Source organism: Eptesicus fuscus, chromosome 7 (genome assembly GCF_027574615.1).
Source record: "Eptesicus fuscus isolate TK198812 chromosome 7, DD_ASM_mEF_20220401, whole genome shotgun sequence".
Classification (NCBI taxonomy): Eukaryota; Metazoa; Chordata; class Mammalia; order Chiroptera; family Vespertilionidae; genus Eptesicus; species Eptesicus fuscus.
This window is the reverse complement of record NC_072479.1, coordinates 18,171,187-18,185,950: the sequence shown is the minus strand read 5'-3', so window position 1 is coordinate 18,185,950 and position 14,764 is coordinate 18,171,187. Positions and strand designations below refer to the sequence as shown.

Here is a 14,764-nt window from a genome sequence, read left to right as displayed (position 1 = left end):
AGTAGTACCTAAAATATGTGGTTTTCTGAAATATTTTTATTAAATACTAGAGGCCGGTGCACGAAAATTCGTGCACTTGGGGAAGGGGTCCTTCAGCCCGGCCTGCGCCATCTCGCAGTCCAGGAGCCCTCAGGGGATGTCCAGCTTAGGACTGCTCCTCTGCGGGATGTAACCAGGCAGGCCCATCAGGGGATGGTGCCGGCTGGTGAGCGGCTGGCCCTGCCCTCCCCCCACCATTGCACCTCTGCCACTGGTCACCACTGCCCCCCCGAATCGCCATCCCCTCCCTCTGCCTGCTGGCACTTGCCTTGACTGGCCTGACACAGCCTGCTCGCTGGCCCTGCCCCTCACTGACCAGTCATTCTGCCATTAAGTTGATTTGCATATTATGCTTTTATTATATAGGATGTGTATGAGATTTGGTTTCTAATATTTATTTATTTTTTTATTTTTATTTTTTATTTTTCTTTCTTTTCTTTGTTTCTAATATTTCTTCATATAAGCAGATCTTTAGTACTTATTCAGCAAAATTTCAAATAATAGAGTTTAATACAACAAACCTCTAGGTAGCCATCATATGATTTAACATTTGTCAAGATATACCATATATTATCTATCAATGAGAGCTGCAGTCTCATTAAAAGCAGGCTGACTTTGTTTGTTAATGATACATGGAATTCTTTCATGCTCTGATGCTCATAAGAGTTTATATGATAAAATAAGGAGTTTTCAGCTTTATTCTTTACTAGAGGCCCAGTGCACGAAATTCGTACACGGGAGGGGGTGTATGTGTCCCTCAGCCCAGCCTGCACCCTCTCCAATATGGGACCCCTCGAGGGATGTCCGACTGCCTGTTTAGGCCCAATCCCAGTCGGACATCCCTCTCACAACCCAGGACTGCTAGCTCCCAACCGCTCGCCTGCCTGCCTGCTTGATTGCCCGTAACTGCTTCTGCCTGCCAGTCTGATCACCCCTTAACCACTCTCCTGCCAGCCTGATCAATGCCTAACTGCTCCCCTGCTGGCTCGATTGCCCCTAATTGCCCTCCCCTGCCGGCCTGTTCACCCCTAATTGCCCTCCCCTGCTGGCCTGGTCACCCCTAAATGCCCTCCCTTGCCAGCTGGTCGCCCACAACTGCCCACAACTGCCCTCCCCTGCAGGCCTGGTACCCCCAACTGCCCTCCCCTGCAGGCCTGGTCCTCCCGCAACTGCCCTCCCCTGCAGGCCTGGTCCTCCCCAACTGCCCTCCCCTTCAGGCCTAGTCCCTCCCAACCGCCCTCCCCTGCAGGCCTGGTCACCCCCACTGCCCTCCCCTGCAGACCTGGTTGCCCCTAACTACTCTCCCCTGCTGGCCTGGTCACCCCCAACTGCCATCCCCTGCAGGCCTGGTCCCCCACAACTGCCCTCCCCTGCAGGCCTGGTCCCCCACAACTGCCCTCCCCTGCAGGCCTGGTCCCTCCCAACTGCCCTCCCCTGCAGGCCTGGTCCCCCCGCAACTGCCCTCCCCTGCAGGCCTGGTTGCCCCCAACTTCCCTCCTCTGCTGGCCTGGTCACCCCTAACTGCTCTCCCCTGTAGACCTGTCCCTCCCTACTGCCCTCCCCTGCTGGCCATCTTATGGTGGCCATCTTGTGTCCACATGGGGGCAGCCATCTTTGACCACATGGGGTGGCCATCTTGTGTGTTGGAGTGATGGTCAATTTGCATATTACCCTTTTATTAGATAGGATAGTTTTGGATCTTTGGACCAGCCAACTTTTATTTCTGACAATACTGAGTTTAGAAGGTTTTATTCAGTTCTTGGTTAGGTAATTTATTTTAGAGGAAGATGAAAGCCTCTCTCCCTTTTATTTTATTCTATCAGTGAATAAAGTTTTTTCTCAGATGGTCTGATGAAATCTTCATTATTTTTAATCTGGCTTCCAAAGTGAAGTTCATATTAGTCTCCCTCCTAATTTGAGTCTTCAGTTAAATCCTAGTGATAAAATGTACAGTGACTCCCCAACATTTTATATGATGATTTTACTGAAGTCTGTTTTACTGTCGATGCCCTTAATGATTTTATGTAATGTCAGTGTCTAGAAATCTGTGATGGCAAATGAACCTGCCACCTACTGTGACAGTAGAAAATACTAAGTCTCATTATGAAGACAGCCTGTCATGTTGTCATCTCCTGAAGAACTAATATAACCAAGTTGATCTCAATGTCATGGAACCTATGACTCACCACGTGAGTGCATCACGCATCAGTGTGCATGTTGTTCAGGCCTTTCTTACTTCCTCCCTTTTTCTAAAATTATGTTTTAGCTCCAACTTTGTGACAGGCTTTATTCTGGGCACTTGGGATATAATAGGATGTGGGACCATAGACAAGGAGCCAGGCCATCGAACCACAAAATGTAGGTGGGAGCAGAGGGCATCTTGGAGCGCAGGTGAGAGTGTCTACCCACCCTTGCTGACAAAAGTAGGATATGTATCGTGGGGTCGGGAGTATCAAGAAGCACTTGCTAAAGCAGGGATCATTTAAGCTAGACATAGGTGGGAGAAGGGAAGGGCATCCCAGACTTTGGGAGCAGCATGGGCCAAAGTTGATTATGAGAGGGAACATAGAACATTGAGAGAATTTCAAATAGAACCAAAAATAGGATGAATGTTGAAGAAGAGCCTAGAAAGGTACTCCAGAGTTAGAACATGCAGGAGTTTGTAGTAGAGCCACTGAGTGATTGTGTGATTTTCTTTGGTAGCTTTACTTGAGTTGGACTGACCCACAGTTAAGGTAGAGAGTTAGCAGGGGCCAGGCCATGCGGGCCTTACAAACCAAACTAAAGGATTTGGATTATTTTCCTGGGACAGTGGAAAGCCATTGTAGGATTTTAAGCAAGAGAGAGATGGGTCTGATTTGCATTTTAGAAAAACAGTCCATCCCTATATTGTGGAGTAGGGATTTAAAGCAGTTAGGAGTGAGTTTGCCCACCAGGGGGTATTGGCAATGACTGGACACATCCTTATTGTCCTGCAGTGGGATAGGGAGATCCTACTGACGTCTACTCGGTATAGGCCAGGGACGCTAAACATTGTACAGTGCACGAGACAGCCTCATACAACAAACAAATATCCAGCCCCAAATGTCAGTAGTGCCGAAGCTTAGAAACTGGTTTAAATGGATCAAAGTCAGAAGCAGGGAGGCCACTGTAGGAAATTGTTTCAGTAATTAAACTGAGACAAATTGGGAGGCTTGAACTAAAGTGGACCGAAGGAGTGAAGAGGACAACTTTGAGGTATTAAGAATGTAGAATGATGTTGTTTGGTGCATAATTTAATGTGTGCAATGGGGTGGGTTAGGGAGATGGGGAAGATGACATTGAAGTTTCTGACTTGTTTTAGTTGACTAAAGAAATATAGGAACAGATTTTGGTCTTGGGGGGATATGAAGGGAGTAGTAGTTGATATGTGGATTGGGAGCTTGGCAGAGTGGTGTAGACTAGAGATAAAGGTTTTGGAGTAGTTAAGAAATGTGGGTAATAGAAACCGTAGGAATTGATAAGATGACAAGGGACTTTATGTAGATAGAGAAAATAGGAGGGCCAAGGATTGAACTCTAGAAGGGATAGACAGAGGAAGAGAAAACCTAAGGAAGAAGCTGAGAAGTAACAACCAAAAAAGGTGGAAGAAAACTAGTGGAATGTGATCACAGAAGCCAAAAGAAGAAAGTAGTTTACATAAGTAGGTGTCATCCACGGTCACATAGTGAAGAATAGCCAAGTAAGATAAATATTGACAATATTTTGACAATAAAGGTACCAATGACCTTTGTGTTGGATTCTGCAATACAAAGGTCATTGGTACCTTTGATGAGAACAATGTTGGTAGGTGCTATACAGCAGGCATCCTCAAACTACGGCCCGCGGGCCACATGCGGATGTTTTTGCCATTTTGTTTTTTCACTTCAAAATAAGATATGTGCAGTGTGCATAGGAATTTGTTCATAGTTTTTTTTTAACTATAGTCTGGCCCCCCAACGGTCTGAGGGACAGTGAATTGGCCCCCTGTTTAAAAAGTTTGAGGACCCCTGCTATATAGGGTGGGGCAGAAGTATGTTTACAGTTGTTCGTATGGAAAAATAATACAATAATTAATAGGTACTCACAACTGTAAACCTACTTTTGCCCCACGCTGTATTGTATTTACAACAAATGTTGACCAGTATTTCAAGAAGCTTGGCAGTGAAGAGAATGAGAGATCTGAGAAGATGGGTAATGTAGCATTGGGAAGGGTGTTTTTGTTTTGTGTATTTTGAAGTAAAAGATCAGGTAGACATGAGCATGTTTACATTATAAGAAGAAAGAACCTATGGAGAGGGAGAGTTCAAAGGACAGGAGAGGCCAGGGTAATTGATGGATTAAGTCTCCTAAAGAGGTGTGATGGGGTAGAACTCAGAGAACGTATGTTAGGAGATAGACAGAGGTGGTCCAGTTATGTTATAAGTAATGAGAAGTAGGAGATGAGGACAGGAATTAGATTGGGAGCTCCATCCTGATACTTTCAGTTTCCTTTGTGAAATAAGAATTGAGGTCGCCTGTAGATGTAAGGAGGTGTGGGTAAGAGGGATAGATAGAGGAAAAGGAGTGATTTGAAATGGCCATTGTGAAAAATGGGGGAGAAAAAGCTAACTTGGGAACTATAGGATTTCCATCAGTGCTGAAGGCTGAATTAGAATGTGTGAATTTGTGGAAAGGAGGGGAATGTTGTTTGACTTATCTCAGCAGTTTACAAGCAGAGAGAGGTGGTGGTTGGGCTGATCCAGGAAAGGTAGCAAGGAAAAAAGAACAATGAAAGCTGATATCTCATTAAGAATGTGGGAGAATGCGGATTGAGATCAGAGACCCTCAGCCCTGGCTGTCTATCAGAATCACCTGTGGAGCTCCTTAACAAGTAGAGCTATCTGTCCCCACCCCTGACCCACCACATCAGAACCTCCGAGTTCTGACATTATCTTTAAAATGTTCTGCAAGTATCCAGCCAGGATGGAGAACCACTGATTCAAACCTAGGCAAATGTACTTCAATCCAGAGCATGAAGATATCCCTGCTGCGGCTCAGAGTGCATAGCACATCTAATTTAGCCCTTTTGGCATTCCAGTCCCTGAGAGGGTGGGCAATCTTAAGAGATCTTTGAGAGGTGGGTGCTACAATATTTTCAGTAAGTTCAGAAATGATAAACTTGCACCTTACACAAAAATAAACTCAAAATGGATAAAGGACTTAAACGTAAGAAGGGAAACCATAAAAATTTTAGAAGAAGCCATAGGCAGCAAAATAGCAGACATTTGTTATAGCAATATCTTTACCAATACAGCTCCTAGGGCAATGGAAACTAAGGAGAAAATAAACAAATGGAACTATATCAAAATAAAAAGCTTCTGCACAGCAAAAGAAACCATCAACAAAACAAGAAAGCCTACTGCATTGGAGAACATATTTGCCAATATTATCTCCGATAAGGGCTTACTAGCAATCTCCAAAATATACAGGGAACTCATACAACTTAACAAAAGGAAGTTAGACAATCCAATCAAAAAATGGGCAAAGGACCTAAATAGATACTTTTCGAAAGTGGACATACAGAAGGCCAAGAGAAATATGAAAACATGCTCAAAGTCATTAATCATCCGAGAGATGCAAATCAAAACAACAATGAGGTACCATCTCGCACCTGTCAGAATGGCTATCATCAACAAATCAACAAACGACAAGTGCTGAAGAGGATGCAGAGAAAAAGGAACCCTCATGCACTGCTGGTGGGAATGCAGACTGGTGCAGCCACTGTGGAGAACAGTATGGCGTTTCCTCAAAAAAATTAAAAATGGAACTCCCATTTGACCCAGTAATACCACTTCTAGGATTATATCCCAAGAAACTAGAAACACCAGTCAGAAAGGACATATGCACCCCTATGTTTATAGCAGCACAATTTACAATAGCCAAGATTTGTAAACAGCCTAAGTGCCCATTAGAAAACTATGGTGCATCTACACAATGGAATACTACGCTGCTGTAAAAAAGAAGGAATTGTTACATTTGCAACAGCATGGATGGAATTGGAGAGCATTATGCTAAGCAAAATAAGCCAGTCAGAGAAAGGTAAATATCACATGATCTCACTCATTTGTGGAATATAATGAACATCATAAACTGAAGAACAAAAATAGATCCAGAGACAGAGAAGCATCGAACAGACTGTCAAACTTCAGTGGGAAGGGCAGAAAAGGTTGGGGAGGTGTTAAGAGATCAACCAAAGGACCTGTATGCATGCATATACTAGTAAGCATAACCAATGGACACAGACACTAGGGGGGTTGAGGGCATGTGCCAGGGTGGGGAGGTCGGGGAGGTCAATGGGGGAAAAAGGAGACATCATGTACTACTATTTGCAATACTTTAAACAATAAAAAGAAAGAAAGAAAAGAAATTAACATGGGGTTGGGCAAAGGTGGGCAGGACTAGTGTAGTTTGAATCCTATGATTTTTCCCAAAAGTTTAACTGAAGTCCAGGAGGTCCTAGAACTCAACACTAGCCTTTCTGAAACACCAAGGTCATTGTATGAGAGTCTCCACATTTCACAGGTGCCCTAGCAGTAGGCACTACAGCAGCGGTTCTCAACCTGTGGGTCGCGACCCACAGGTTGAGAACCGCTAGCAGGGTCGCCTAAGACCATTGGAAAACACAGATATTTACATTATGATTCATAACAGTAGCAAAATTACAGTTATGAAGTAGCAACGAAAATAATTTTATGGTTGGGGGTCACCACAACATGAGGAACTGTATTAAAGGGTCGCGGCATTAAAAAGGTTGAGAACCACTGCTCTAGAGTAATCCATGCTGTGGTGTTGCAAAGCTTTGACCAGCTCGTTCCATTCTGCCTTCAACTGGTGACACTATATTCAATCCAGTGACCAAGCAGGTTTTAATGTCCACACACTTGGCTCTTTAACTAACCAACACTTCATTTATCTAAGAGAGACCAGAGTGAATTTTCAAATCAAAATTCATTCTAATCTGTGCCTGAAAAGTAGTGATGTTTGAATATGCTGATTTTAGAGTGGATTCTAATCATTATAGACCATGAAGCTTGACCTTAGAGGGATGTATATTAAACAATGTTTACTTGGAAAAAAAACAGTGTAGATTTACTAACGCCCAAGTACGAGGCTCACCATAGTAGTAGTTGGGTGAGCCCCTTAGTGTAAGTTGATTTCCACAAAGTGGTTGAAAAAGTTCTTATGATTGAGGCAAGATAGAGAAGTGTGTGCCAGTTGAATGAATATAAAGAGAAAAATTAATACCCAGTCAAAAGTCTTATGCAGAGGGCAACTTGAATGGCATGCATGCTTTCTTCTTGGGCCCTTCAACATTTTTATCAGAAATTTGGATGAAAATGTGGAAGGTTTCCTTATCACACTTTTGAAAGATTCAAAACTACAATGGATAGCTTATTTGCTGTATGAATGAATCAGGAGTCAGAATGATCTTAGAAGACTGAAACAGTGAGTCAAAACAATATAATTATCTTTTTTTTAAAGAAGATTTTTTTCTTAGAAAAGTAACAAGTATGAATTATTTAAAAAGTAAGTACATAAAGTTTTAAAAAAGACATAATTTATTGTTAGTGAAAACATGCTGGCTTTTTCTGCAATAAATATTTGTTTAATGCACATCCTTCTAAGTCATGCTTAATGGTTTGAAAAGACTATCAATAGTAGATCAAAGCATAGACATTAAATTTTGATACATATTGTCAAATGACTCCTGAGAATGACTATATACATTTTCAATTCTTTCATCATTTAAATGCAAGTATCCCCTCTCCCCCTGCATAGTCACTAAGTTGCATGTTTGTTTTTAAAATAAATTATGCACTTTTAAATTGCTATCTACACTAATAAAAGAGAAACATGCAAATTAACCTTCACTTTGCTATGCCAAGCCACGCCCACCAGCCAATCAGGAGCGAGTATGCAAATTAACCCAACCAAGATGGCGGCCGTCCACGGAGCTGGAGCAAGCAAGAGGCTTGAGTTGCCCCCAGCGATGGAGGAAGCCAAGCTTCCTGGCCAGCCCTGGCCTCCGCTCAAGGCTACAAAGTTTCAATTATAGAAAATAAATAAATCCTAGATACTTGCTTCCAGCTAGCCCTGGCCTCCGCTCAAGGAGGCGCTGGAAAAAAAAAAAAGTAAAAGAGGGGCTGGGACCTTGGGTTGCCGGGGGGGTGATCAGGCCAGGATGGGACGACAGGGGCTGTTGGAGGTAAGCAGACCAGCAGGGGGGCCAGTTGGGGATGAGCAGGCCATCAGTGGGGGTAAGTTGGAGGTGATCAGGACAGTGGGGTGGGGGGGGCAGGGTGGAGTGAGCAGGCCAGCAGGGGGTGACCAGGCTGGCAGTGGGGGGGCATTTGGGGGTGAGTAGGCCGGCGGCAGGGGACAGTTGGGGATGAGCAGGCCCGCAGGCAGAGTGGTTGGGGGTAGTCAGGCAGGCAGGTAGGCAGGTGAGCGGCTGGAGCCAGCAGTCCCGGATTGTGAGAGGGATGTCTGACTGCCGGTTTAGGCCTGATCCCTGTAAACTGGCAGTCAGACATCCTTCAAGGGGTCCCAGATTGGAGAGGGTGCAAGCCAGGCTGAGGAACACCCCCCCTCCCATGCACAAATTTCGTGCACCGGGCCACTAGTCTATATATATATATATATATATATAAAAGCCTAAGCAACTGTTACAATGGAACGACTGGAATGACCGGTCACTATGATGTGCACTGACCAGCAGGGGGCAGACACTCAGCGCAGGAGCTTCCCCTGGCCTGCAGGCCCCGATCTCCGGATGGGGCCTGTTGGCCAACCTCCCAGTCCCTCCCCCCGGCCAGCAGGCCCTCATTGCCCGATTGGGGCCGGGCCCCCAGGGGAGGGACTGGGAGGTTGGCCAACAGGCCCCATCCGGAGATCGGGGCCTGCAGGCCAGGGGAAGCTCCTGCGCTGAGTGTCTGCCAATATAATGTTATAGCAATGTTATACCAAAAGTCATTAATGACTTTGAGCCCAGCCCTTGGCACCCCTGCAGCGGATGTGTCCCCTTTCCCAGGGGTGCCAAGGGCTGGGCTCCCTCCTTGGGGCCGGCGGCCAACCTCCCGGGTCCCTCCCCCCGCCAGCAGGCTCTGATCACACAATTGGGGCTGGGCCCCAGGCTTGGATGGGTAATTGGGGGTAGGTGGCAGCGAACAACCTCCCATGGTGCCTGGGGGAGGGCTGTGACCTCTTGCCAGCTACCTGGGGGTGGAGGTGATGGGGATGGAGGTGCGGTGAGAATGCAGGGTGTCTGCTAAACTCGCTCTCACTCCCCCTGCTACCTTCCCTCGGGGATGGCAGGGCTCGTGTGTCCGGGAAGCCCTGAGCTCAGGTGCTGGGCGCCTGTGAGGAGCCCGCCCCACAGCCGCGTGGCCTCTTCCGGGTGAGCCGGGTCACAGCCACCGGGACCACAGGGCTGGTCGGGCTCCCTGTGGGTTTGCACAGGAGCTGGTCTGCAAGGCCAGCTGGGAGAGAGCGCACTGCCTGCCCGGCTTTTGTGCAGCAGTGCTGCTGGGCAGCCCAGAGGCCTACGCTGAGCCCCCGCCCACAGCGCCGGGCTGCGCTCACCACATCTCCGAGTAGGGACTCCAGCGCGGTGACTCGGGGAGGGGGGCACGTGGGGGCCCGGCAGCCCAGGTGCTGCCCAGGGCCCAGAGGTCAGCTGGGACCTGCCCTTCCATGCTAGATGCTCACACTTCAATCACCTCCATGCCTCCACATCCACACCCGTACATGAATTTAAAAATAAAGTTTAATTGAAATAAATGGAGTACTGCATTAGGTTTGTAAATCAGTTGTACAAATATAGAAAGCTGAGAGGAGTCTAGTTTGAGAAAGTTTTGGGAGTTTTAATTGACTCAGACTTATGTAAACCAGCAGTGTGGTGCCCCTGCTACAAAATAAATTCAGTGTGTGCTGGTAGAGTCAGTGATGTCTGAGATATCTGGACTCTGCTTCTAATTCCTACCAACATTATAAACTAGAAAGGATCCAGCAGATTCTCATCAACTAAAGGCTGTTGGGATGGAAAAAGAAAGGCCTGGAAGCCGTGCTATGTGAGGAATAGTTGATGGAATCCATATATATAAAAGGCTAATATGCAAAGTGTCCCCTTGGGAGTTCGATGGGAGTTTGATCGCTCGCCATGACATGCGCTGACCACCAGGGGGCGGTGTGGAACGAAGGAAGGCCCTGGCTGGCAGCCAGAAGGCCCCGATTGACCCTGATCACCAGCTAGGCCTAAGGACCCTACCTGTGCACGAATTTCATGCACTGGGCCACTAGTGGTGCATATTTAACCTAGAAAAGAAAGCAGAGGTCAGAGTTCATAGTTAATTTTGGTTATTTTCAGAGTAGTTTTGTATAAGAATATTTGAATTGTTCTGTGTTCAAAACAGAAAAACTAAGACAAATCAATAGAAGTAATAGGAAGGCAGATTTTGATTCAGAATTAGGGTGGACATACTTTCTAACAATTACAGCTGATTGCAGATAGGTTGCGTTGTGTTGCGAAGCAGTGAGCACTTGACCCTGGCCTGAATTGAAGCAGCTGTTAAATAGCTATTTCGAGATATAATGGGGGAGGGATTCTTTTTCATTTTTTAAAACATCGTTTTTATGAAATATTTTTAAAATGAAAATGCAGCAGATAGTTTACAGACACCTGTGTACCTACCAATCAAATTTAACATTTTAACATTTGTCACATTTTCTTCTTCTTTGTATCAGTTTTGTTTTTCTTTTTAAGATACAAAGCATTACAGATACAGATGAAGTGTTTACCCCAACCCCATCCTGTTTTCCTTCTTCCTCATGAGGTTGGTGTGATGCCTTCTTGTCCGTATCTTTATATTCTTTACTAGAGGCCCAATGCACGAATTCCTGCACAGGTGGGGTCTAGCTGGCCTGCCCCGATCGGGGCTGATTGGGGGGGAGGGGCTGAGGGCGGTTGATGGACTGGCCCCGTCCCCCCAGTCGAACTCCCATTGAGGGGACAATTTGCATATTAGCCTTTTATTATATAGGATTACATATATATATATATATATATATATATATATATATATATACTTTTACAATATACAGTATTATTTTGAGTCATAGGCCTTTTTTTGCAACATTCTTTTTACATTCAACATTATTTTTCAAGAGTTATCTGTTAATATATGTACTACATCTAATTTATTACTTTTAACTTTCATGTACAAGTAAATAATTATTTATTCATTTTTCTATGAAAGATTTTTAAGCTGTTTTCAGTTTGTTTGTATGTTTTTTACTGTTACAATCGGCCCTACATTATTAAAAGAGATTTGTCCATTGGGAAGAGGTTGTACTGGATGACTTAATTCAGTTTAATTTAACCAATATTTTCTAACCTCTGAGGATAAAAAGATTACGGCATAGTCTCTGCTCAAGAAATTCACTGTTTAAAGAGTCTGTGAGCTTTGTATTATTTAATTTATATTGCCATTTTTAGGCATCTGTAAAACTTGGCTGGTTTAGGCAGTCACCTTTTTAATAATAGGCATCACCTGACATATCTATAGTTTTGAGTGTAATTTGCAAACTCAAGTCTCAATGTTAACTAGTAATTTTTGATGAGATGACTTATGTGTCCAAGAGCATTTGAGATTCTTCTTCAGAGCTGCTTTGTCCATTTATGATTTATGTTAAAGAAGGTTTTCTGGTTCATGTTTTCTACTGAATTTTGCTCCTTGAAAAATTAATAACTGCCACTTATGGTATATTTCTGTGTGTTTTGTCTGTGTGTATTGTGTTTTTAGGAAAAAGGCTCAGCTCAAAAAAAAAAGCGGTGTGCCTCAGATTAATGAACAAATGCTGTTTCATGGTACCAGCAGTGAATTTGTGGAAGCAATTTGCATTCATAACTTTGATTGGAGGATAAACGGTATACATGGTGCTCTCTTTGGAAAAGGTAATTATCAGAATTCCAGGTCCAATTCTGGTTCTAGGAGCAAATCTCCTCTCTTGAGAGATAATGGACTGTTCTGTAATTCAGGGGTTTGACAGTTATTAGTTAAAAATTATGTACGAGGTTCCCAGCACACCCTCCGAGGTTCTGAGCCACAGAAAAGCCACCTCCTGCAAGTACAAGACAGAAGTAAGACCTTTGTACTCGGCCGGGTTAGGTCGTGCCCCGCTCCTAGTCGCTTGCAGGGCATCATGTCCATGTTCACTGATTTTTGCATTACATTTAATTTCATGTATAAGTCCTTTCCTTGGATAAAATTAAAACTTTTTATGTCATATAAAGAGAGAACTATCAAATACATTAATGTATATTGTACACAGGTCTAGGTACTAGTATTTTTTGTTTGTGTTGTTTTTTAGAAAAAGATAGGTAAGAATATTAATGAGCAATAAGGAATAATGGGGGAAATCCTCACCTTTTTCCTAATGTTGTGAAAGTCCAAGTTCTCCAATTTATGCCCACTACCCAAGCAAATCAAGGAGAGAGATGAGGGGAAAAGGTAAGGGATGGACATTTATTTTGCTGGTTCTTGCTTTGTACCTTACCTCCATCAAGAGAACTAACGACCATTTAGGATTAGGGTGTGCTGTATTTTAAAAAAGTAAATAAATTTTTTAAATAACTACCAAAAAGTCTATTTTATTTCTTTAACTGTAAGAGGATCAGAAAAGTGTTACATAAATCCCATCAGTACTGGGTAATACGAGACATTGCAATTACTTTTCAAAAATTTTTAGAGTAAGCGTTCCCTTAATGATGTCAGTCTTCTAGGCCTGACTCCTCCGAAGAGTCAGATGCTTTACTGAGTTTTCCCAAATAGGCAGTGAACCGGTGAATTGTTCTGTTGGGATGGCTGGATGTGAACAGCATTGCACACTTGGGGACATAGAGTTCTATTATTTCCAGAAATACAATTGAATTGTTACTCTGTATCATGGAAATGTGGTATCTGGCGTTTGAAATCATCTCTGTAGACCAGCAGTTTCCATTGTGCTCTCCAGGGCTTCAGTGGCTGCTGTATAGGGAAGCCGGGGAGGAAAGCGGTGGAAGGAAATAGAAATGGGAGGGAGTACAAGCAATTAAAACTCAGGTCCTGCCACACTTTTAATCACAGAAATAGTTTGTATCAGTCTTACATATTGGATTTCTTTGTAAGATTTCTTTGGAAAACAAGTCTGGCACTACTTTTTGGTACGGTGTGACGGAGTCGGTGGTGGGGACTGGTCTATACTAACAAATCTATCCCTATGGCAGTCTGAATCACAGCCATCCATAACAGATAAACTTCTGTTCTTAAAGATCTACATAGGAGGAAATTTCACATCCATTTCTGTTATACAATTCCATGTGTCTATTCCCCTAACAGACTGTTTTTTCTTGTGTTTCATGTATTCTTCAGAGTAGTCTTTAATCTTAGCTTTTTTTTTTTCTTGGTTCTTTTTGTTTAAGGAACCTATTTTGCTAGAGATGCTGCTTACTCCAGTCGCTTCTGCAAAGATGACATAAAACATGGAAACACATTCCAAATTCATGGTGTAAGCCTGCAAAACCGGCATCTATTTAGAACATATAAATCTATGTTTCTTGCTCGAGTGCTGATTGGAGATTATATAAATGGAGACTCCAAATACATGCGACCTCCTTCCAAAGACGGTAGCTATGTGAATTTATATGACAGCTGTGTGGACGACACCTGGAATCCAAAGATCTTTGTGGTGTTTGATGCCAACCAGATCTATCCTGAGTACTTAATAGACTTTCATTGATCCGACTTACCAATCTCAGTGGTCAGGGAAGTTTATTCTTTCTTGCAGGAAGATTCGCTCTCCTGTCATCTAGCCGCTAATGTTAATTATCTGACACTTTTGAAACAGATATGAAAAAAAAAAAGTGGACTCCATATAAAAAGACATACTGACTTTAAGGTTGGTTTTATTGTTGTTTTGTTTCTGCTAGTTGTTCACCGTCTTGTTTGTTAAAGATGGACGCCATTGCCATTTTAACACCTCGCGGTAAAAGATACCACTCAAAAATGAATCAGCGGAGTCTCAGCTAGCACGGTCATTTAGAGTTCTTAAAGTTTCTGTGTGTGTTATCAGGATGAATGTTTTCAGTTGAGACAGACTTACTCCTATATATGTCCAGAAAGTAAATTATAGACATAAACGTGTTCCTTCAGAGGAACTGAATCTTTGTAAAATTGAATTCTGCTGTTACTTTCCACCAATCGACATGTTGCTTTGTTGGTCTTCTGAAACCCTGAAGCAGCCTGAGTATTCTTGAGAGAAGTAGGAAATAAGAAAACTATTTGCAGTCCTGCCAACCAAGCCAGAAGGAGAAAATCAAGGTAGAGGGCCCTGCTTCTGACCGCCCAGGATAGCAGACTGCCGTCTCAGATTGCTCCTGTCCCTCTGCTGTGTCCTGCATCTGACCTGACAAATGCCGCAGCTGTCGTTAGCCGGCAGCTCATCCACCGAGGCTCTGGAATTCTTGTACTGAGACTTGCTGCACAAGGTGTTCATTGCAGCTTTAAAGCAAGACTTTTATTTATTATTTAAAACACATATTTTCCCTTTGTTTTGGGGTTCTTACAATGATTACTTCTAAGATATTTTTATCTGCTTCCCCATTACCACACACACACAGCTATTCAAC

The 14,764-nt window shown here is 43.7% G+C and overlaps 1 protein-coding gene across 3 annotated transcripts in view; it reads left to right on the top strand.

The window, feature by feature from the left end:
• Positions 1–14,033, top strand: part of PARP11 (poly(ADP-ribose) polymerase family member 11) — a 57,876-nt gene extending 43,843 nt beyond the window's left edge. For all 3 annotated transcript variants that reach the window (XM_008143742.3, XM_054718784.1, XM_054718785.1), the window contains 2 exons: positions 11,901–12,052; positions 13,559–14,033. In XM_008143742.3, the coding sequence (XP_008141964.1) occupies positions 11,901–12,052; positions 13,559–13,875 (469 nt within the window). In that variant the 3' untranslated portion in view covers positions 13,876–14,033. The remainder of the gene's footprint in view (positions 1–11,900; positions 12,053–13,558) is intronic.
• Positions 14,034–14,764: the final 731 nt, after the last annotated feature.